Raw genomic sequence first — 23,573 nt, forward strand, 5'->3', positions numbered from 1 at the left:
GTATGCAAATTATTTAATCATTCAAGATTAGACATTTAGAACAAATTGCATACTTAAACATGTATAAAAGGATGGGCATTTCAGGTATTTTCAGGAACCATTATATACTACTTTAAAAATACTTATATTGTGACAGTTTTTAAAATATATAAGAATTATTCAACAGTCAGGAGCCTCTTCAAAAATTCCATCTATCTTGCATTTTTGCTTCATTATAGAAATTCAAATAAGCAAGTTAGTGATGATTTTTGTTCCATAAGACTTTGAATAGGAGTCCTATATTTTTCTAGGTGGGAAAAACTGGCCCACCCACTGGGCTTTTAAATAATACTAATCACAATCATCATCATAGCCCTGGGATAAACTTTCACTTACACTGTCTTATTTAATCCTCAATAATTCTATAAGGCAGATAATACATGAAATATGAATATTCAGTTTAAGGATGAGAAAACCAAAGCTCAGAGAGGTTAAATGCCATGCCCAAGGTCATGCCCTAACAAATGGCAGTAAAAGATCTTGAAGTTGGGCTTTCAGACTCTAACTAAATACCATTACTTTCCATAGTTTGCACTGAGCTGTATCTCACTGTACTGCAGCTACATATTACTTGAGGAGGAAGAGCCATAGGCATAACAGGATGGAAATGGATAAAAGAGCTACCAGCCACCATGAAAAGAAAAGAGAGATGAAGCTGCTCTTCCGAAAGAATAGCCTCTCTCCTCTAAGGGGAAATTTCCAGAGATGCCCATCCACTGCTATGGCAATGCACCCTGCAGGGCCTGCCCACCAGCTGACTTGCCTCTCCCAGGAGCCTGCAGATGTCAAGCCCCCCAACTCTTCCTTCTCTTAGCCTCTACACTTCTCTCACTAGATGCTTCTCAGAAAAGGCCAGGGAAGTTCTTCTTGGTGACAAAAAAGAATCCTGAACACCCATGAGTTAGAGAGAAAAGGCAGGTCTAACACTAACAGTAAAGTTTTGATAACCAAAAATCTAACATCACAATTCCATATTAATCAGAAAACCAAGGTGGGCCATTGGAAATGTACAGTTGTACATGAGAGCTTTCAATAACATATTCATAGGATTTCTCAACTGTGTCCTTTGAGAATTAAAATTTCTAATTATCAGAATTTGTATGTTTTTAGTCTTCCACAATAAATGGAAGAAACTCCATCAGCAGGAATTTGTTTTGGGATATCAAAGAAATGGGCAGGATACCATGTCCTTGGCCCACATTGAAGAGCAGGTGAAATCACCAAGGTAGATAAATAAAGATATTGTTACAAAACAGAAAAACAACTAAAGCACCGTATTTGCCCTTTAAATTTTCAGGTGTTTATCTTAACTGCCCAATAAAGACTAGTGGGACACATGTCCAGCTTTTCCTCATCTTCATGTTTTACATTTCTCTTCCTTTGTAAAAGCCATGCTATCTGGCTATACTCTTCAAGCTTTAACTTTCTAACACTTCCCTGTGGTTTAGATCAAAGTGACCATATATCCATTTATGTTTCATGTGTTTTCATGTTATTCAGTTGGGACTTGCCTTAGATCTTTGCTCATACCACTAAATTTACTTTTCTGGAATTCACCTTCCAGAATTAAGACTCCAAACTCTCATCTCTATTTTATATTTTATTTACTTATTTATTTTTGAGACAGGGTCTCACATCGTTGCCTAGCCTACAGTGCAGTGGCACGATCATGGATCAATGCAGCCTCAACCTCCCAGGCTCAAGCGATCCTCCCTACCTCAACCTCCCGTGTAGCTGAGATTACGGGCATGTGCCACCACACCTGGCTTACTTTTTATTTTTTGTAGAGACAGTCTTGCTTTGTTGCCCAGGCTGGTCTCGAACTCCTGGCCTCAAGCAATCCTTTTGCCTTGGCCTCACAAAGTGCTGGGATTACAGGCATGAGCCACTGCACCTGGGTCACCTCTATTTTAAGTATGTTAATTTCATTTTAGTAATGCTGCAGGCCTAGAGTACATCCAAGTCTAAAGGCAGATATTTCTTAGGTAAATGAAGATATAACTGTAATTGCCACTTGTCATCACATCTACAAGTTTGCGCCCTAAAAATACTAAGAGCCTTAACCACAATCACACATAACAGAGTGTCTTTTCTTCCATAACAGAGTGTCTATTCTTCCTTTAGTAGAGGAATATAGTGCTTACTATATTCCTCTACTAAAATGACTTGCATACTTTTACTTTTATTTTTCTAAAATGTCACCTTTAGAGTTTTGGTTTCACAAGAATAATTATTTTTATATACATAACCTGGCACTTACCTTGCAGCAAAAGAATAAGAAGTTAAAAATTCCACATTTCTGCTCACAATAAGAAACAGTAACCCTATGCCTCTCCCCCTTAGCCATTGAATAAGCACCAAAATAACAGATGCTTTAATGTCCTCTTGCATGACCACCTTCTTGCCCCGTTTTCCCTATTCAATCTATGATCTGCTCCCAAATACTTCCCAATTTATTGTCCCACCACTTTATCTCATGTTGCTCCTTTTGACTATTCTGCCTTTCTCTTCCATCTTTATCTAGATAAACTTTTGAGGTACCATTCAAATGCCAGCTTCTCTAGTGGATATTGGCTTTTCCTCCTCTAATCCCTCAAGTACCTGGTTCCCTCCCCAGTGTCCACCCTCTAGGGTGACCAGATTTAGCAAATTAAAATATAGGCTGCTCAGTTATATTTGAATTCCAGATAAACAATGAAGAATTCTCTTTTTTAAATTTTTTAAATTTTTTTTCACCCAGGCTGGAGTGCAGTGGTGTGATCTCGGCTCACTGCAACCTCCATCTCTCAGGTTCAAGCGATTCTCCTGCCTTAGCCTCCTGAGTAGCTAGGATTATAGGCATGTGCCACCACACCCAGCTAATTTTTATATTTTTAGTCGAGACGAGGTTTTGCTATGTCGGTCAGGCTGGTCTCAAACTCCCGGCCTCAAGTTATCAGCCTGCCTCTGCCTCCCAAAGTGCTGGGTATACAGGTGTAAGCCACCATGCCCAGCCAAATTCTTTAGTATAACTATGTCCTATGCAATATTTGGGACATAATTATACTAAAAACTTCATTGCTTACCTGAAATTCAAATATAATTGAGTATCTTATACTTCATCTGGCAACCTTCCCACCACCCCTCCACCATTTTATGGGATATAATACCTACATATAATACATGCCCAATAAGAGTGAATGGCATATGAATGACTGACTTCTATTTTGTGTGATTACATTTGCCTGATCAAGTAGATTATCTTAGAGTATTAAATATATATATATATATATAAGAAATACTACCTTACTAAGGGGCCAAAACAAGTCATTAGTGGAAATCAGTGTTCTCAACTAACATGCACTAAGAATCATAGGGAAGCCAGTTCTTGACCCCATGTCTACAGAAGAAAAAATGCTGGGGTGGGCTAGGAGATTCTGAGGATCACTTTCAACTGAGAACAACTGGTATAGACCATACCAGAAAATCACGGCACATTTCTAATCATTATCTTTTCTTTAGCACAGATTAGTCTGGACTTGGTGTATTTAACTGACAATTATTCTGTTAGACAATTAGAGGTAAAACTACTGGATTAACCTCTGACATTCTTGGCTTGATATAATGTTGTTTTAACTACATTCCAGCAGAAAAGCAACACATTCTATAAATATAACACATCTAACCGAAAAGAGAGTGATGTCCTGGCAAGAAATGAAAGCAAGCCTTGAAGTGCAACACTGGCTTTCTTGACTCATAACACACACAAATCTCCTTGCCAACAAGAACTTGTGAATATTAAAAATATGTTGTTCTGATTAGAAGCTGCATGAATGCCTATTTTGGTACCATGTTAATGGATGCCTCTTTTGTTTCTGGCTGATTCCTCTATTACATGATAATAGAGGCAACTAAAAGGGAGGAGGGGAGGGTTATAATTCCTCCAGTTGCACTAATTTCCGAATGGTCACACAAGAAATAAGTGCATCTGACCTCCAAGTTCATCTAGAAAATATCAAAATCCTATGGAAGTAACAGGAACGCCATCACTGCACAGCACCTAATCTTGACCATTTGCCTCTTCCCAGGGCCCAGATGCATGGAAAGCAAGCCCAGGCCACTCAAGTCACAACTGAAAGAAACACTACGTACCCTGTCCCACTGATGTCTGAATCGCTGGCTCCTTGTGTTTTCGTTTTTCCAATCACTTAATTTAGAAAAGCTTGAAGAAGGCATGTAAATGATTTTTCAAACTATCTACAGTCCAAATAGAACTTCCTTAACAAGAATTATCATATTAAATATTTCAAGAGAGACTGGTTTCTCTCTAAACAGAGCTTGGTGACAGAGTAGTTATTCGTGTTTGCTTTCTACAGGATTTGCTACAGTCTTCCAAATTTCTCTACTCTGCTGACAAATTCAATGTCATTACGCAGCGTGATTACTGTGAATTCTATACACAACTCTTGAGCTGTGTCTTCACACAGGGAAATGTCCTGACCACAGTAAGCCAATCAAAAATTCGGAAAATTTCCAGAGACTTTAAAATTGTCTTTTACTCAGGTCTTTTTTTTCTGAGACTTTATGATAGCATTCCTCCCTCCTTACACAAGAATGATTTGCAAGTACATCATTATGACTATCTTCAGCTTTCCTTGGGAATCTGCCTATGTGAGATTTGAAATCAACAGTCTGAAAGAATTGAAAAGTCTTAATAAAAGCCTTTCCAAGATTCTAAAAGAAGCTACATTTCATATTTCTTCTTGGATAGTTTAATAAAACTAAGATGAACTGGACAGGGGCCAGTGAGCTATAGGATTATGAGCTTTCACTTGAAAGATAATAACAATAATGCAAGTCACCAACCCAGGCCTGGGGTGTCCTGTGACCTCCAGTCTATCATTTGTGCAAGTTTGGTGCGATGGTGGGAAAGTAATCAGAAAATAAGCAGAGCTTAGTGAGGGAATATCAGAACAAAATGTTTAGGTGAAAACCTGTAAGAAATTTTTTTCTTTTTGCTACAGCAATACTATTACATAATCAAATACACATAAGTAAAATAGATGTCCACAGAAATTATAAATTGTAAATTCTTTGTTCTTAAATAATCTTCAACCATTTTCTAATGCATTCTTGCCAATCTTTAAAAACTGCCTTATATGTTTTAAATGACCCCAAAGAATCTAAAACCTCTTGTCCCTTTGTAAAATAAAATGTCATACTTTTAACCTTAAAATTTATGAAAACCTGTTTTTAAAATGTTATGGTATTTCCATATTTCCTGAAAGATTAACCATTAGGCCAAATTCACCAAATAAAATGGCCAGGGAGTGGATAGCGTATCAGTTGGAACACAAAGAACAATGAGGACAGCTCATATTACCTCCTCATACTAATCTTCCTCTTTTCCCACCACTCGTAAAACCAAGCAGAGACACTAAATTGAATTCCCTTTATCTTTCCATCACCTCACCAGTGGCTCTCCTCTAACATAGTAGAATAGCCTGGTCATGATCTGGCCACCTCTGATTCCCAATCTCCATTTCTAGTCTTGACTTTTTTCCTGAAAACACATCCTAAGTTTCTACCTGCCTGGAGGGACATCACCACACAAATGTCTAACACCCCTTCAAAGGCCTCATGCCCTGAAACACACCCCAGATTCAAACCCGAATCTTGTTTCTTGCTCTCTGCTCCTGGACTTTATAAAGGTATCATGACTCAACCATAGAGACCTCTGAGGCCAATATAGTTTGGATATTTGTCCCCTCCAAATCTCACGCTGAAATGTGATCCCCAGTGTTGGAGATGGGGCCTGCTGGGAGGTGTTTGGGTCATGGGGGTGGATCCCACATGAATATCTTTGTGTTGTCCTCGCAGTAACGAGTGAGTTCTTTCTGTTGGTTACCGTAAAATTTGATTGTTAACAAGAGTCTGGCATCCCCTCCTTTCTCTCTTGCTCCCCGTCTTGCCATGTGACATGCCTGCTCTCCTTTTACCTTCCACCACGAGTAAAAGCTTCCTGAGGCCTCGCCAGATGCAGAAGTTGGTGCCATGCTTCTTGTACAGTCTGCAGAACTGTGAACCACATAATCCTCTTTTCTTTATAAATTACCCAGCTCCAGGTATTCCTTTAGAGCAATGTAAAACAGACTGAGCAAATTACCTCCCTAAGCCTGTTTCCTTTTCTGTAAAAGCTGACAGTGACAATAACTACTTTAGATGGTCATCAGGAGATTAAATGAGACAATGATAAGGTAGGCACTTTTTCATTAGATATTCCCCCTCCTCACTCTCTGTATTTAATCACTGGCCAATGCGTATCAACTCGGCCAACCAAATGTCTCTCAAATCCTTCCCCAATTTTCTATTCCTACCATCATTGTCCTGGTTTGGACACTCAGCATTTCTAGCCTGAACAATTGCAAAACTCTTGGACTGGTGGCCTTGCTCCCTTTCCTTTCCAATCTGGTGGCCTATTATTGTTCCATGAGATAGGGCTATGATGGGACTCAGTCCTTTTGTCCATTTTCCCAAAACATAGCACAGTGCCTGACACAGAATAGGCATCCAATAAACACTTCTTGGCAATGCTGGCTGGCTCCAAATTCATTATTCCAACCACCAGACATAACAAAGCCATGCTCTAAGAAAAACCTCAATCTCATGAGCATTGAAGGAAGTCCTTTGCACACTTAATGAGGTTGCATGACAACCTTATTCTCAGAGCCCATGGCCCTCAAATCCCTGCTTCTCCCCATTGAACTCATTGTGGTATATCAATACAGAGCCCTCAGGCCTAGACTAGTAATTAGTAAGCAAAATTTGTTCAGCATAGGCAGAAATCATGAGATGTGTTAAATAACAATAGGTAATAGGCTAAGTAGAGCATGGGCATGTTAAACATAGAAAGAAAGGGATGGAAAAACCAAAAGATAACTGATTTTCAGTAGGTCATAAATATACATGAGGCACCTGGACTCTAAATATTCATGATATGCTAAATATATAAGGACACTAAATATTCATGAGCACCCAATATTTATGAGGCCTCAATTTGGCCACTCATTCATCGGTGACACCCATTCTGGCCCCATGTGACCTCTGCCCACGAAACACAAACAAAACCCAAGACTATCCAGCAGGCTTATTGACAAGCTACAGCCATGGCCAGGCACACTTCTCCCTGCATCTCTCCAACAAAGCAAGTGTGTGCCCTCAGCCGAGGCCCCTTCTGTCTGTGGTTCTCCTTGCTTGAACTTCAATTCTGGTCTCCAAACCATACTAGTAGCAGGGAAGGTTAGTGAAACAGAGACAGAACCATTGCTGACCCCAGGATTCAGGCAGTATGGTCCTTCTGTCTACTTGTACCCTGTCCCAAGTGTGTGAACCTACCCTATCTCTTTCTCTCTTGTTTCTCATCATGTGTTTTAAATTACTTTAATGTAACATGTGATTCGTGCATTTTAATGTGATCCATGAGCCTTCTGTTTTGTGGCCTCTGGGAGAGCCTGCATGTACAATTCTCAAAGGCCACCACTGCATCCAGGTAACATCCCACACAACACTCTCCCTGCCGCATAGAGAACAGATTGTAGGAGGAGCAAGAATGGAAACAGGGAGACCATGTTAGGCAGCTATTCCATTCCTCTAGTCAACAGATGAGGGTAGCTTAGGTGAGGATGGTAGTGAAGCGGATGGGAAGACATGGACATATTCAGGATATGTTTTTCTAGGAGAATGAAGAACAGGGATGGTAGTTATGAGCAAGTAAGGAAAGTAAAAGGAGTACATATTGTAGTTAGAGAAGGCAATTTCAGAGACTGAGATACTGCAGGTGGCAATACTCTAAAAGGCAAAGAAACAACAACACACCCAAGAATCAGCTCCTCAAGGAACTGAGTACCCTGAAAGGTCATTTACACCAGCGACCAAACAAACACTCAAATCCTCTCATACTTCTAGCAGGCTGTCAGTGAAAAACCACCCCTGACCTGCCCCCAGGGCCATCTATCTACACGAGGGAACAAACAAATCTGTGACTCTCCTCTCCTCCGCCCCTACACCAGACCCCTAACCCCAACCCTACCCAGGTCCATTCCCTACAACTTCTAGCAGCTCTCTGCCAGAAAGTTCTTCCTCTTACTGACCTGAACTCTGACCCCTAGGTCCCATCCATGAAGATACAGAGAATAACGTCACCCCTTCTCCACATGACAGCCCTTTAGATTCCTGAGGACATTTATCAAGCACACTTGAGTCTCCCCATTACAGACAAATATCCCTTTTCACTATTCTGTCTTGCACATGACAAATGTTTAGTTCTTTCACCATCATAGTTGCTGTGCCCTGAAGTCATCCAGAACTCAGCAGCATCCCAAGAGAAGGATCCACAGCACAAACGGAAGAAATCAGTCATCTCCACTGATCTCTGCCATACTTAATGCAACCTAGGATTAGCTTCTCTGGTGGCCACATCACAGAGTTAACTCTTATCTGTGGCTCAGAGGAGTATGGACAAAGATGACTGGCATACACAGGGTGAAGGAACAATGACTATCTGGTGAAGTACCATCGAAGTCTGTAGTTAACAAGTATGAGGATGAGGAGGGGGTGGTTGAAACAAATGACAGTAAATTCAAGAAAGAAGAGAATGCCAATCTGGAAGCTGCAGTGGAGAACAGCTTTCTCTTCTCCCCTAATGGTGTTGTGAAGGAAGTGTTCTGCTCACGGCAAGGCGACCAAAGGGTTTGAGGAAAAAGTCAAAGGCACAGGAGAATTTACTCATACCACAGCAGCACCTGAAAGGATACAAGTATGCCACGGAGGAGTGAGAGACCCAGCCAATGTTAACGTGCGGAGGTTAGAAAGCTGGTAAGTCACAATCAATAACTACATGCTAATGGCATGTTTATATTCACCACTGCCAGCAGGTTAGACAGCCTAAACAGTAGCATGCAGTCTTTTGAAAAGCTAAAGGCAGGCAGTATATAAAGGCAGGAGTCAGAAGTGAAGGAACCATAACTCTGCTTTAAATAGATACCTTGAAGCGATCCACTATTTTTCACCTCTAGTTCATTTACTTGAATTGTGTCATCTTCAGGGTAGAAGTAGATTTTATAGTATCTTATTCTGTAGTTGGTTTGGCTTTTATCAAGTACTTCCTCTTCCGAATAGGCATCAAAAGATAATACCTGTTGGAATCATAATTAGAAACTAAGAAATGAATAGAAAATTCAGCAAACTTAAAATCAACAAAGCAGCTGCCTGTATACTTTTTGTTGATATAAAGAAAAAGTAGAGAATTTTTCCAAGAAGACATTCTACACATCAGCTATGTGAATGGATATACAATCTAAGATACAATACATAAAGATTATTTAATACTTTTATCACCATCTGGTTAAAACAAGGAAATGATATTCAAGTAATACATCCATTGTTCAGCTCTACCATAAACTGAACTAGAGTCTGCCTTTGGGATTTCACTGTGGGATTCTAAATGTATATGTTATAGAGACAAAATATTCTTTCTCACAAGATGAATAAGTTTTGTCATTTTTTTCCCATTAACAATAACACAAAGCTGCCTTGGTTCTGGCATAAAATTATCCTGACTGTTAGTCCTGATGATTGCTTGCCTTCAGGCAATTCAAGCAGGCATATCTGAAATTCATCCAATGCCCTGGAGACCCCACCTTACACTTTGGGAACCTCAAGGAGCCTAGCCCAATGCTAGACTCAGACTCATCTTGTATGGGGGTGGTAGGGAATAAGGAAGGGAAGGACAGGTGGATTCTAAAGCAGTTACGGTAAAATTCAGAGATAGTCAAAAATATCTTTGAAAATTCCTTAACTACTTTAGAAAACTGTGCCTCTCAGTAAGTAAAACACAGCCCATTTTTCTCCCATATTGAAGCAGATGACTGCCTGCTTCTTCAGTTGAAGACCAGTTAAAATCATTTCTTTATGCTTAGGTGCCATGTTGTGTGAATAATATATATCTTTAGCCATTGGAAACATTCTTAATATGGCATCCTGCTCACACACTGAGCACGACAAGGTAATTGAGGACAACTGTGGGAAAAGTAGATTCAGGCTACCATTTCAAGCTTGACCTGCAGCTCAAGCTCTGTGAGAGCTCCATTTAAATATTCTCTTTGTCTCTCACTTTTGATCAATTTTTATAATTGAAGTTGCAAAACTTAACTGTGCATATGATGTAACTCCAGGGTTATTCAATGTGGACAATATGATATATATGAGTGAGTCTGTTAGTTGCAATCTACCCTCTAGAGGTGGTGGTCAGTTAACCTAAGTAAGAATATATACTCCAGGAGTGTTTAGCATATTTTTATCAGAAGCCCACACTTCAGAAGTGGCTAACAGAATGCCTCAGTAGCTTTTTCTTCGATCGACACAAGAAGCTTTGTCAATTGCCATAAATGATGTTAGAATAAATTTTAGTGAAATGATCATATTCAAAATGCACATATCAGTTACAAATACTAACCAGGAACAAATAATACAGGAACAGGTTCTAAGAGTCTGGTGAGCCCAGAGATCTACTCCCTTCAAAATGGCGCCTTTGGCTTCATTCCCAAATAGTCCTATGTTCAGCTGCTTTCTTAAAGAATTTGTCTGGCCTGACTCCAATTAGGTTAGCTAAACCCCATTGCTAGAATGCTGTCACATTTGTATTGAGTGAACATTTCAGATAAGATGCTGTTGGACAAGTATAGAGTTTCCTTCTAGGGTGACAAAAAAGTCTTGGAACTAGATAGATGTGATGGTTGCACAGCCTTGTGGATATGTTAAATGCCACTGAATTGCACACTTTAAAATGGCTAATGGTTAATTTTACGTTATGTGAATTTTACCTCAGTTAAAAAAAGATATTAGACACTGAGTCATGTTGGACACTTTAAAATGGTGAGTTTTTGTTATGTGAATTATATTTCAACTTTTAAAAAGTAGGGGGAGGGCGCTGACTACAGTGGCTCAGGCCTGTGGCAGGAAGATCACTTGAGCCCAGGAGTTCAAGACCAGCCTGAGCAACATAATGAGACCCCGTTTTTACAAAAAAAAATTTAAAAATTAGTTGGGCATGGTTACGTGTACTTGTAGTCTCAGTTACTAGGGAGGCTGAGGTGGGAGGATTGCTTGAGCCCAGGAGATTGAGGCTGCAGTGAGTTATGACCTCGCCACTGCACTCCAGCCTGGGTGAGAGAATGAGACTCTGTGTCTCAAAAATAATTGTTTTAAAAAAATGAGGAGGAAAAAAAGATGTTGGAACACCTAAAAGGAGAAAGAGCTGGGGCTTCCTCAAACTTTCAGTGTACGTAATATTTAATCTGAGATTTTTTTTCTTTGTAATCAAGTAGGAAAGTGTAGAGAGAATATTCTTGGCTCTCACCCACCTCTATATACTGAATGCTACCAGTATAAATTTGTGAATGACTACACTGGCATAGGTCAATTGACAACTGGCATAGGTCAACCGTCATGTATGTAATCATTAAATATTTATCAATCAGATGATGCATTAAAACAGAAGGATGCTACATTGAAATAAAGAGCAAAGGAAAGACATTATCTTAGGTTGGGCTTCAATATGTCTAGATGAGGGACAGACTGATATTTCATATTCTGCTCCCATGAGAATATAGGGCTGTCAAACTCCAACATGAAAGATACAGAGCAAGTCAGAATGAGGTAGAGATGGAAAGATAAAAAATGAAGAGGAAGAGGAAATTATAAAATGTGGCAAAGTAGAATGTAAGAGGAGAGACATCAAATAGATTAAAAAGTGATCTCACAAAAATAAATGATCTAATTGTAATGGAACTCGATGTATCAGAGAATCCAGAAAACAGAACCTAAAATAAAAACTATTAAAAATGAAAATTTATAGGAACATAATTATGATGTACAGTGTTATCATCATTTATGCTGTCAAGCAGAAACTAGATAAATAAGGTCCTAGGCCGGTCACGGTGGCTCACGCCTGTAATCCCAGCACTTTGGGAGGCCAACACAGGTGGATCACTTGAGGTCAGGGGTTCGAGACCAGCCTGACCAATATGGAGAAACCCCGTCTCTACTAAAAATACAAAAATTAGCCAGGCGTGGTGGCACATGCTTGTAATCCCAGCTACTCAAGAGGCTGAGGCAGGAGAATCACTTGAACCCGGGAGGTGGAGGTTGCAGTGAGCCAAGATGGTGCCACTGCACTCCAGCCTGGGTGATAGAGTGAGATGCCGTCTCAAAAAAAAAAAAAAAAAGAAAGAAAGAAAAAAGAAAAATAAGGTCCTAGAGGATGTAATTGGCTGCAATTTTCTTGAAAACAGAATATAAATATCATTTGGTGGGGGCATGTGATCTTCAGTCCTCCACAGGCTTCTGCAGGCCCTATGATATTTATGAGGTTACCTACCTGATCCTCAAGGCATTTGGAATTTTAATATTAGCATAGAGGATATAAAACCTTAGACCGGGCACAGTGGATCATGCCTGTAATCCCAACACGTTAGGAGGCTACATCAGGAGGATTGAAACACTTTAGGCCAAGAGTTCCAGACCAGCCTGGGCGACACTTGGGTCCCCGTCTCTCCAACAATTTTTCTTTATTTAACTAGTCAGGTATGGTGGTGCATGTCTCATAGTCCAAGCTGCTCAGGAAGCTGAGGCAGGACGATTGCTTTAGCCCAGGAATTTAAGGCTGCACTGGGCTATGATCATGCCACTGCATTCCAGCTTCGGTGACAGAAAAACAGAAAAGAAAAAAAAAGAAAAAGAAAAAACCCCTAAAATCTGAAATCAATTAGCTTTAAATAACAGGTATATGATTTCCTCATTACAAAGGAAAAATTTTAAATGTTAATGTTTCTGAATTCAGGATCTTCTTACAACTAAAGCCAAAAGAATCACAAAGCAGTCAAGAATGCATTTTGATGGGCAAGTAGTTCTAACTTGATATATGGTGCAAATTTAGCTTTGTAGAGAAGAATCTATCCTATCTTCATGACAGTTGAGTTATTTGCTTAGCATTGCATATCCCAAACAGCTGGATTTTAACATTAGATTCCTAATTTTCACTTAAAATGCTTGAAAATGATTATTGTCTGATGCAGTATGACACAAAAAATGATTGCGTGGAGAAGGTTGTCCATTGCAAGCTAGACCATGCAACTGTAAGGCAAAGGCAAAAGCCTAATCTCTTAGAATAAATCATATAATTTTTAAAGATGGGGAGGCTGATGTGGCCAATATGTGAGTCAGAAAGACTATCACTTCTGGAATCAAACATCTAAGTGTCAAAGACTTACAGCTGAGGCCGGGCACGGTGGCTTACGCCTGTAATCCCAGCACTTTGGGAGGCCAAGGCGGGTGGATCACAAGGTCAGGAGATCGAGACCATCCTGGCTAACACGGTGAAACCCTGTCTCTACTAAAAATACAAAAAATTAGCCAGGCGTGGTGGCGGATGCCTGTAGTCCCAGCTACCCGGGAGGGTGAGGCAGGAGAATGGCATGAACCTGGGAGGCGGAGCTTGCAGTGAGCAGAGATTGCACCACTGCACTCCAGCCTGGGTGACAGAGCAAGACCCTGTCTCAAAAAAAAAAAAAAAAAAAAAATCTTACGGCTGAATTTCTAGAGAAGCTGTCAGGACAGAAAGACAAAACATCGGCAATGTTCAATTTTATAAAGAGGTCAACATCACATGTCCAAGTTTAATATGTTTAAGCTCTATTTTATGAAAAAGGCTCAGACTTAAATTGTGAAGTACTATAAAAGGGATATAATGGCAAGGATAAATGCATGCTCTATATGTTAGTAGACAAGAAAAATTTGTGAACATTTAATACAGTGTTGTTTATTCTTCCTGAAAAAGCTGTTATTAAATCAATGGTTTCTCTCATGATTATGAAGTCCCATAATCAAGGAAATAAACGATAATACATTTTGTGTTGCATATAGAGGATGGCTCATTTATACATGACAATATATATATTTACAGAAATATATCTGAAACATATGCTAATTCACAAAAATTTTAATAAATTTTAAAAACAAAAATTATACAAGTTATATTCACTGATCACAAAGTAATACAACTAGAAGTGTATAATGTACCTATAAACAAAAATTGTCACTCCTCATAATTGTACCAAAAATAAATTTAAAAATATAAAAAGTATACAAATAAAATTTATATACATGTATATAATAAAATTGATATAAAAGTATGTAATAAAATATAAGGCCATACAAACCTATAGGATATAGGCAAATTTGCAATCTGGGATAAATTAATGGATTAAAATTATTACATAAAAGAATTTAGAGTCTGAGAGATAGGATAAATTGCTAACAGTGTTTCTCAGCCTTGGCTATGCATTAGGAACTTTAAAAAATTTTTGAAAGACCAGATCTGGCCGGGCGCAATGGCTCACGCCTGTAATCCTAACATTTTGGGAGGCCAAGGTGAGTGGATAACCTGAGGTCAGGAGTTCGAGACCAGCCTGGCCAACATGGCAAAACCCAATCTCTACTAAAAATACAAAAAAATAGCTGGGCACGGTGGTGGACACCTGTAATCCCAGCTACTCAGGAGGCTGAGGCAGGAGAATCACTTGAGCCTGGGAGGTGGAGGTTGCAGTGAGCCGAGATTACGCTACTGCACTCCAGCCTGAGCAACGGCAGAGTGACATTCCGTGAAAAACAAACAAACAAACAAAAAACCCAGACCCTTGCCTAAGTAAATTAAATCAGAACCTTGGGGAGGGGACTATTACTATTTTTTAAAAGATACTGATGGGGTTCAGGACATGCTACCTCAGCAAATATGCCGAGGCATATGGCACCTTGGCATTTGAGAAAAAGGCAGAAGCAGGGATGTCTCTCTGACCTTCTTCCATCATTCTCCCCGAAGGCAGGTCATAACACCTAGGAAGGTCATTCTCTGACCTTCTCCCTTCCTCCTTCCCTATAGACCCACATGTGACAGGTGTCCTGCCCTATACCTAGAGGAAAGGAGTATCACATAAGGATGAAGAATAAAAATCTGAACAAACAAGTCTTGCTATTATAAGTTCCCCCCAGTTTATTACCATTAGATCATATCCTTTTGTCCTCCAGTCATAGCTCTACATGACTGTCCATAAAAATACAGTTTTTCCTGTTTCATTGGATCATTTCTGAAGGCTCCATGTCTCCTGAAGCTTTCATAAAATAAATTTGTGTACTTTTCTCTTGTTAATCTGTCTTTTGTTATAGAGGTCTCAGCCATGAACTTTGAGATAGGCAAGTACAAGATCCTTCTTTTTCCTTCCTACTCTCCCCAGGTAATTCTGAAACATAGCCAGAGTTTAGAACCAGTGAGCAATGATTCAAACAAAAGCTTTTAAGGCCAGGCGCAGTGGCTCACGCCTGTAATCCCAGCACTTTGGAAGGCCAAGGCGGGCAGATCACCTGAGGTCAGGAGTTCAAGACCAGCCTGGCCAACATGGTGAAACCCCGTCTCTACTAAAAATACAAAAAAATTAGCTGGGCCTGGTGGTGCATGCCTGTAATCCCAGCTACTCAGGAGGCTGAGGAAGGAGAATCGCTTGAACACAGGAGGCAGAGGTTGCAGTGAGCCATGATCGTGCCACTGCACTTCAGCCTGGGCGAAAGAATGAGACTGCCTCAAAACAATAAACAAAAGGTTTTGAAAAAGCAAAAATTTGTCATAAGAAAAACAGGAAGCAAAAAAGATAGTAAGGATATATAAATTTGAAAGAAGAAAAACAACTACAATAAATAAATCCAAGGACTTTTTAAATAAATAAAATAGATAAGATTTTAGAAAGCTCATCAAGAAAAATATAAATAAAATGAGAAATAAGACAGTTCACGACAGAGATGCAATTATAAGATATAAACCATAAGATAAATTATCTTATAATAATCATGCAAACATATGAAAATGAATTTTAAAATTGCAATTAAATAAGTGATATTCTGTAAGAACCGTGACTTATCAAAAACACAATGAATAAGCTAATAACCAAGTAAGAAGTGAAAAAAATTACCAAAGAATTGCCCCAATAAAGTCTCCAACCAGGATGATTTACTAATGAATTTGTTCCAACTTTCAAGGAAAGAAAATTACCAAATTATATAACTCCCCAGGATACCAAAAATGATGGAAAGCTACAAAGGTGAATTCCTATGCCTAATAGACGTACCATGAAAAAAAAGTAACTGTAAAGCAATAGTTCTCACCCTGGCTACACATTAGAATCACCTATAGAGCTTTTAAAAATCCTGATGCATTGGCCACACTGTCCCCACCAGCAGCCCCCTAACCCCCGCCATAGACAACCACCATCCCCCATACACACACACACACACACACACACACACACACACACACACAGAAATCAGATTCTCTCAGGGTGGGCCTAGGCATCAGTAATTTTTAAAGCTCCCCAAGTGATTACAAACTGCAAGCCAAGGTTGAGAACTACTGCTACAGAACAATTTCACTACTTATGATTTATAGAAGATCCTAAGTAAAATACAAGCAAACAGAATTCAATAGTCTGTAACAGTTACAAGCCACCTACACACACAAAAAAACAGCATTTTACTCACAGATGCCAACATGTTTCCCAATTAGGAAATATGAGCAAATATATAATGATCTCACACCATTTCCTACCACATACATTTTTAAATGCAAGGGTAGTTCCTTAACAAGATGACAAAAAAATCTGCTTTAAAACAACAGCCTAAATATCTAACCTAATAATTAAACTATGTGCCTACCAAAATCAGGAACAGAACAATAATGCCCCTACTAGCATCATTATTTAATATTGTTTTTAAAAGCTCTGGACAATGTAGAAAGATATGAAGTAAAAATATTAGCAAGAAAGAGACAAAAATTATCATTATGGGTAGATAAGATAATGACCTAGGCAAAGGCTGAAAAACTAACAAAGATTTCAGTACAACCATACCTGAATTTAAAATATTCTTATGTGTTAGCAATAACCAGCTAGACCATACAGTCGGGGGAAAGTATGTTCATAATAAAAAATTACAACATACTTAAAAATAGTTTTAATAAAAACTCTGTGACCCAGATAAAACTCTAAAAATATTTACTAGAAGATATATTAATAGAAGAGCTTGACTAAAAGGATAGGCGAAGTATATTCTGGATAAGCAGACTAAAATAACTTTTCAAGTGGGTATTTCAACGTCATTTTGGAGGGACTTAGAATTATTATTATTATTATTTTTTGAGATGAAGTCTCACTCTGTCACCCAGGCTGGAGTGCAGTGGTGCGATCTGGACTCACTGCAACCTCTGCCTCCCGGGTTCAAGTGATTCTCCTGCCTCAGCCTCCTGAGTAGCTGGGACTACAGGTGCACACCTCCACGCCCGGCTAATTTTTGTATTTTTAGTAGAGACAGAGTTTCACCATGTTGGCCAGGCTGGTCTCAAACTCCTGACCTCAGGTGATCCACCTGCCTCGGCCTCCCAAAGTGCTGGGATTACAGGCGTGAGCCACCGGGCCTGGCCTAGAATTATTTTTTTAAGTCTACCTGATAAACAGTTCAGCCTATTAAAGATAGTTGTAAAATTTAAGTGTAATGAAGGAAATCTAGCTCTCCCAGACTTTATACCTTAATATAATAGTTCATTTATTAAAGTAGTGCAATACCACAGTAACAAGAGACATAGTAGGTATAAAAGAATAGATGCCCTGGAAATAGACTCTGTTAACAGGAATTTAACACATAATGAAAGAGGAGTCACATATCAATAAGCAAAAAAGGTACCAACTTGGAAAAGCATCAGTGTATAGCCCTCTGTAAAATCCAACCCAAATATCAGATGAAGTATTGGCTTAAATATAATAAATCAATTCCTTTCACCTTCCAAAAAAATAAATATGTGTCAAGCCTCAGAAGGAGGAATGACATTGCAGGCTTGGGAGAAAAAGAGAAAGAAAACATTTTAAAAAATTAAGATTTAACTACATAAGTTATAACTCCAATATACTAAAATATAAACAAAAACATGCTAACAAAAAATTTTAGAAAATATGGCTAAACTTTAATTTTATAAAAATGTTTAAATTAATTTTTTAAAGACCCTAAAAGAGAAATTGGAAAACAGCATAAACAAAATTCATGAGAGGGTCAACAAATAAAAAGAAGTTCACTCTAAGAAACTGTCAGATTAAGTGCAAATTAAAATAACGAGGCATCGGGTTTATGTGTGTTTCTCCTATTAAATGGACCATTCATTACGGACGAGATTTTAAGTTAGTACAATTTTCTGCGGCAATGTAATGCTATGAAGAACCAATTTAAAATTCCTACCTCCTCTCAGGAACTCCATTTCCCCGCACGTAGTCCAAAGAAACAACCCAAAATACAGAAGAAACTTATATGTGCAAAGATGTTCTTTGCAGCTTTTTATCACAGAAAAAAAAAAGGTAGAATACGGGGACCTGAAAAGTTAACAAAAAGGGAAGGGCTCGGTGAATTACGGCACATCTACGTTCTCCATAGAGTATTATAAAGGCACCAGCATGATATTTTTGAAAAACATCAGACAATAAGAAAAATACTGAGGCTATACAGTAATGTTAAGTGAATAAAACACAGAACTGGGCCAGGCGCGGTGGCTCACACCTGTAATCCCAGCACTTTGGGAGGCCAAGGCGGGTGGATCACCTGAGATTAGGAGTTGGAGACCAGCCTGGCCAACATGGTGAAATCCCATCTCTACTAAAAAAAAAAAAAAAAAAAAAAAAAATACAAAATTTAGCCTGGCGTGCTGGCACGAGCCTCTAGTCCCAGCTACTTGGGAGGCAGAGGCAGGAGAATCGCTTGAACCCAGGAGGTGGAGGTTGCGGTAAGCCGAGATCGGACTACTGCAATCCAGCCTGGGAGACAGAGTGAGACTTCCTTTTGGCGGGGGGTGGGGGGGAGGAGGACAAAGAAAATAAAAAAAAACCCACAAGACTGAAAATTGTTATATACCACAGTCATAACTATGTTTTTAAACTATGCTCTAAAAACCATGACTACGCTTTTGGAAAAAACTGAGGGTGGAGGGGAGGAACAAAAAGCATGTAATGGCGGCAGCTCGGGTAGACACGTGGCTGGGCAGTGAGAAGAGGCCTGGTAAAGGAGGGACTGGATGGCGGTGGGGAGGTGAGTGTTGCCCTTAGATGGGGCGGGCTGCTGACCTGACCCAGGCTGGTAGGCGAGGTGATGCGGGCTGGGCAGGCTTCCCGACTCGGCTTCTACAATGTGTTCTGCCCTGTCCTCCAGCTGGCCATTGGGGATCAGGGCCTCTAGGCCAGTAGCCCATCCAGGGGCACCCTGTGTGTGATCCCTAAAGTGTCTTGTAGTCATTTCATGGACTCTGACATCTCCAAAGGGCTTTGTATTCCAAAATAAAAGTAAGAGTTTTGATCGGAAGCACTTTGTTTGTTTTTGAGACGGAGTCTGGCTCTATTGCCCAGGCTGTAGTGCAGTGGCACGATCTCAGCTCACCACAAGCTCTGCCTCCCAGGTTCACGCCATTCTCCTGGCTCAGCCTCCCGAGTAGCTGGGACTACAGGCGCCCACCACCACACTCAGCTAATTTTTTGTATTTTTAGTAGAGACGGGGTTTCACCGTGTTAGCCAAGATGGTCTCCATCTCCTGACCTCGTGATCCGCCCGCCTCAGCCTCCCAAAGTGCTGGGATTACAGGCGTGAGCCACGGCGCACGGCCGATCGGAAGCACTTTGACTCCACGGAAGTACCTTTTTTTTTTTTTTTTTTTTTTACATCCGGGAAGTTGCACAGCGCAAAATCAGACCATTTCGGGCAGTCTTAGGAGTACGTTCCGGGCTCGGACACCATACTGGGCCTGGATCCTTAGGACTTCTCCAGAGCACTTTGAAATAACTGTGGAAGGGTTTTGGCATCTCTAGAACACTGAGAACTGTGATAGACGGTTGAAAAAAGGAGGAAACGTTCCTGAGGCGCCCGAGCGGCGTGAGGGCCCGTCGGCTCGCAGAAAAGTACCACTGGAGCGGCACTTAGGTAGGATCCCCCAGCAAACATAGGTGCCCCGCAGAGCTCAGTAACGTGGTTTGCAGCAAACACAGGCGCCTCGGGGAGCTCAGTAACGTGGTTTGGAAGGGGAGAGGGGCCCCAAAGGCCTGAAAGGCCTAAAGGCTACTTTGTGGCCTGCACACCGTGTTTTTCTCAAGGTTCATCCTGCCACAGAAATTCTTTCTCCTCCTTCTCCTCCCATTCCTCAGCTGCTGGCGTGATTAGGGCTGGCTCCAAAGACTGCCTAATTCGGAGCATTGGGAGTTCCTTTCGTCCTTGTGATCCCCAATGCACTCTGCCAGCCCCTTTCTAAAAGAAATGACTTCTGTGGAGGAGGGCATCTACAGACTTAAAATTAATTCCAAACGTAGCTCCTATAATTTCATGAACCCTCAATTTACAGCTGGAAGTGAGGGTCAAAATGAAACTGAGGAACCAAACAAGTTCCAGTACAGGAAGGGTAGACCTCAAGATAGTGGCTCTTCATTGTCTCTGAGGGTTCTCCAGGAGATCCTGGGAGATGACATTCCAAAAGGAAAGGAAGAGGCTGTCATTAGTTCACAATCAAACCTAGGAGAGTGTCCCTACTGTGGAGAAAGACCAGCCAGGAATGCCACCATCTTTGCTCCTCAAAAAGAGAAAGAGTCAGCCCCAGAGATGAGCAGCTCCTGTGACAAGAGGGTGACTGTTAATCCTCCTAAGAAATTCAGTGAGGGGCGACCTAAAAAACAAAATAGAGTCATTTGTGAAAAATGCTCTCCACCTTTAAATCTTCCGGATAACTATAACTCCCATTCAGTAATCCAAAAGCGCAAAGAAAAGATGGCAATTGAGCGCCCCTCTTCAGCGAGTGACTGGTCTGATGTAGGTGGAACCACAGTCATATTCTCTGAAGAGAAGCCATTCTCACTGTGTCTTCCTGTAGTGTCAGAGCCTCCATACTACGCCACTGACTATACCACTTTTCCACCTCATTATAGTCCTTGGCATGACTACACCAGCTCTTGGTTCAGCAGTACCAAGTCTTCTTGCTATCCCTCTTTGGGCAACAGCAGTAACACATTGCAGGCTGGGAAGAGCAGCTGTAGCAGCAGCAGCAGAAGCAACAACAACATATTCCAGGGTGAGAGGAGCAGCCACCAGAGCTTCCTGAGTGATTATTCCACCAATTTTCCAGTGAGCTCCGAAAACATGTCCAGAGATCTGAAGATGACAGAGGAAGGCAGATCCAAGAATTCTTCCTTATTTTACTACTCCAGAAATGTGGAAGCAGAGGCGAAGGAGGAGAGAGTATATCAAGAGGAGATATTACAACGTCCTTATGGAGGACGTGCATCTAGCTTTCCGCCAAGGACCCTCCGGCAGCCAAAGCAACAGGGTTTCATTGATACCCACTGTCATTTGGACTTGCTATATTCCAGGCTGCCTTTCAAAGGCACCTTTACCAAATTCAGAAAAATTTATAGCAACACTTTCCCCAAGGAATTTCAGGGCTGCATTTCTTGCTTCTGCAATCCTCAAAACCTAAGTGATAACCTGTGGGAGGATCAGTTGAAAGATGATCTGGTTTGGGGGGCCTTTGGCTGTCGCCCTCATTTTGCCCATTATTATAACAATTATCATGAAAGAAATATTTTAAAAGCCTTACGACACCCCAAGGCTGTGGCGTTTGGAGAAATGGGCTTGGATTACTCCAGTAAGTGCATCACGCATGTCCCAGAGCAGCAGAAAGTATTTAAGAGACAGCTGCGGCTGGCCGTCTCTCTAAAGAAGCCCATGATGATCCACTGCCGAGAAGCCGATGAAGACCTACTGCACATCTTGAAAAACTATGTACCCTCTGACCACAAGATACACCGGCATTGCTTCACTGGCAGTTACCCAGTCATCGAGCCCCTGTTGAACCACTTTCCCAACCTGTATGTGGGCTTCACGGCAATTCTGACTTACTCTTCTGCTGGGCAAGCCCGAGAAACTGTGAGAAAGATCCCGTTAGAGAGAATTATTGTAGAAACCGACGCTCCCTTCTTCCTCCCTCGCTGGGTTTCCAAAAGCCATTGCCAGTATGCCCACCCCGGCCTGGCCCTGCATACTGTGTGCGAGATTGCCAGAATCAAAGGTATGTCACTCTCCCACACCTTGACGGTCTTGCGGGAGAACACCCGTCGCCTCTACCATCTTTAAACAGAAAAGGCACAGTCAGGAGTCTTCCCAAGAAAGGAGACCAGTAGCCTAACAAAACATACAGACTAGATTTGAACTCTGCGTATGTCCCGGGTCAAGGATGTGTTTGAAGAATTCGTTGGAATGGAGTAAACTAGGGCAGGATATTTTCCTCAAAACCTTTTCATAAGACTTCTGTTTCTGGCTGGTAGGGTGGGGTACAATGGGATAGGAGGAGGGTTAAGGTAAACTGCACTCGATGTTATTAAGGTTTTTCTTCCCAGCAAAAATGCCTTAAGGTAGCCAGTAAAGAAGACAGCTTGATAGAATACAAAGAGTTTCCCAATCTAAATCCCTGTCCTCTTCAGCCTGCTTTTGATCGCTTGATGAATAAAGTCACCCTCCTACTTGTCTTTAAAAACATGTAGAATTTTAAAAGTGAGGTAGGTGATTTGTGTATTATATTTGTATATTATTGGAATTCCTTTTAAAATTAAAAATCGGTCGGACATGGTGGCTCATGCCTGTAATTCCAGCACTTTGGAAGGCCGAGGCGAGCGGATCACTTGAGCCCAGGAATTCAAGACCAGCCTGGGCAACATAGTGAAACCTCGTCTCTACAAAAAAAAGTAAAAACAACAAAACAACAGCTGGGTGTGGTGGCACACGCCTGTAATTCCAGCTACTTGGGGGCTGAGATGGGAGGATCACTTGAATCCAGGAGTCTCAGGCTGCAGTGAGCTATAATCACACCACTGCACTCCAGCCTGGCACAACAGAGTGAAACTCCCATCTCTAAAAAAAAAAAAAAAAAAAAAAAAATGTTTTTAATAAAAAATAGGCCAGGCGCAGTGGCTCACGCCTGTAATCCCAGCACTTTGGGAGGCCGAAGTGAGTGGTTCACTTGAGCCCAGGAGTTTGAAACTAGCCTAGGCAACATAGTGAAACCCCGTTTCTAAAAAAAAATTTTTTAAATAAAAAAGTGTAAGTATACACTCAACAAGGTAAGCAAGATATACACACAATGAGTTTTCCTTTCAAAAAAAATTTTTCATCAAAAAATTTTTTTTAATTTTAGATGGGAAAACTACTTTTCCAACCTGCTCCTCTCTCCCTGCATTTCTGTGTGGCAAATGCAAGTATTATACTCTGCAGTGTTTCTAACATGCAGGAGAGAACCTTGTTGTAATTCACCTTTATTTCTTTAGGAAGGGGAGTGAGCAATGTAGTTCTGAGTGTAGTATATCAAGAGTGGCCTAAATCAAAAAGCACAA

The 23,573-nt window shown here is 40.7% G+C and overlaps 2 protein-coding genes across 5 annotated transcripts in view; one reads left to right on the forward strand and one right to left on the reverse strand.

The window, feature by feature from the left end:
- The window catches only part of EFHC2 (EF-hand domain containing 2), a 201,627-nt gene that overhangs the window by 121,630 nt on the left and 56,424 nt on the right, over positions 1-23,573 (reverse strand). For all 4 annotated transcript variants that reach the window (XM_055267843.2, XM_055267842.2, XM_055267844.2 and 1 more), the window contains exon 3: positions 9,062-9,212. In XM_055267843.2, the coding sequence (XP_055123818.1) occupies positions 9,062-9,212 (151 nt within the window). The remainder of the gene's footprint in view (positions 1-9,061; positions 9,213-23,573) is intronic.
- Positions 20,425-22,453, forward strand: LOC134736062 (putative deoxyribonuclease TATDN2). Its single transcript, XM_063635309.1, has one exon. The coding sequence runs from the start codon at positions 20,425-20,427 to the stop codon at positions 22,318-22,320; it is 1,896 nt and encodes a 631-aa protein (XP_063491379.1). The 3' UTR covers positions 22,321-22,453.

The sequence above is a fragment of the Symphalangus syndactylus genome, chromosome X, assembly GCF_028878055.3.
Source record: "Symphalangus syndactylus isolate Jambi chromosome X, NHGRI_mSymSyn1-v2.1_pri, whole genome shotgun sequence".
Lineage (NCBI taxonomy): Eukaryota > Metazoa > Chordata > Mammalia > Primates > Hylobatidae > Symphalangus > Symphalangus syndactylus.

Coding starts and splice junctions, on each gene's coding strand:
- LOC134736062 (XM_063635309.1), top strand. CDS start 20,425: ATGCACTCTGCCAGCCCCTTTCTAAAAGAAATGACTTCTGTGGAGGAG.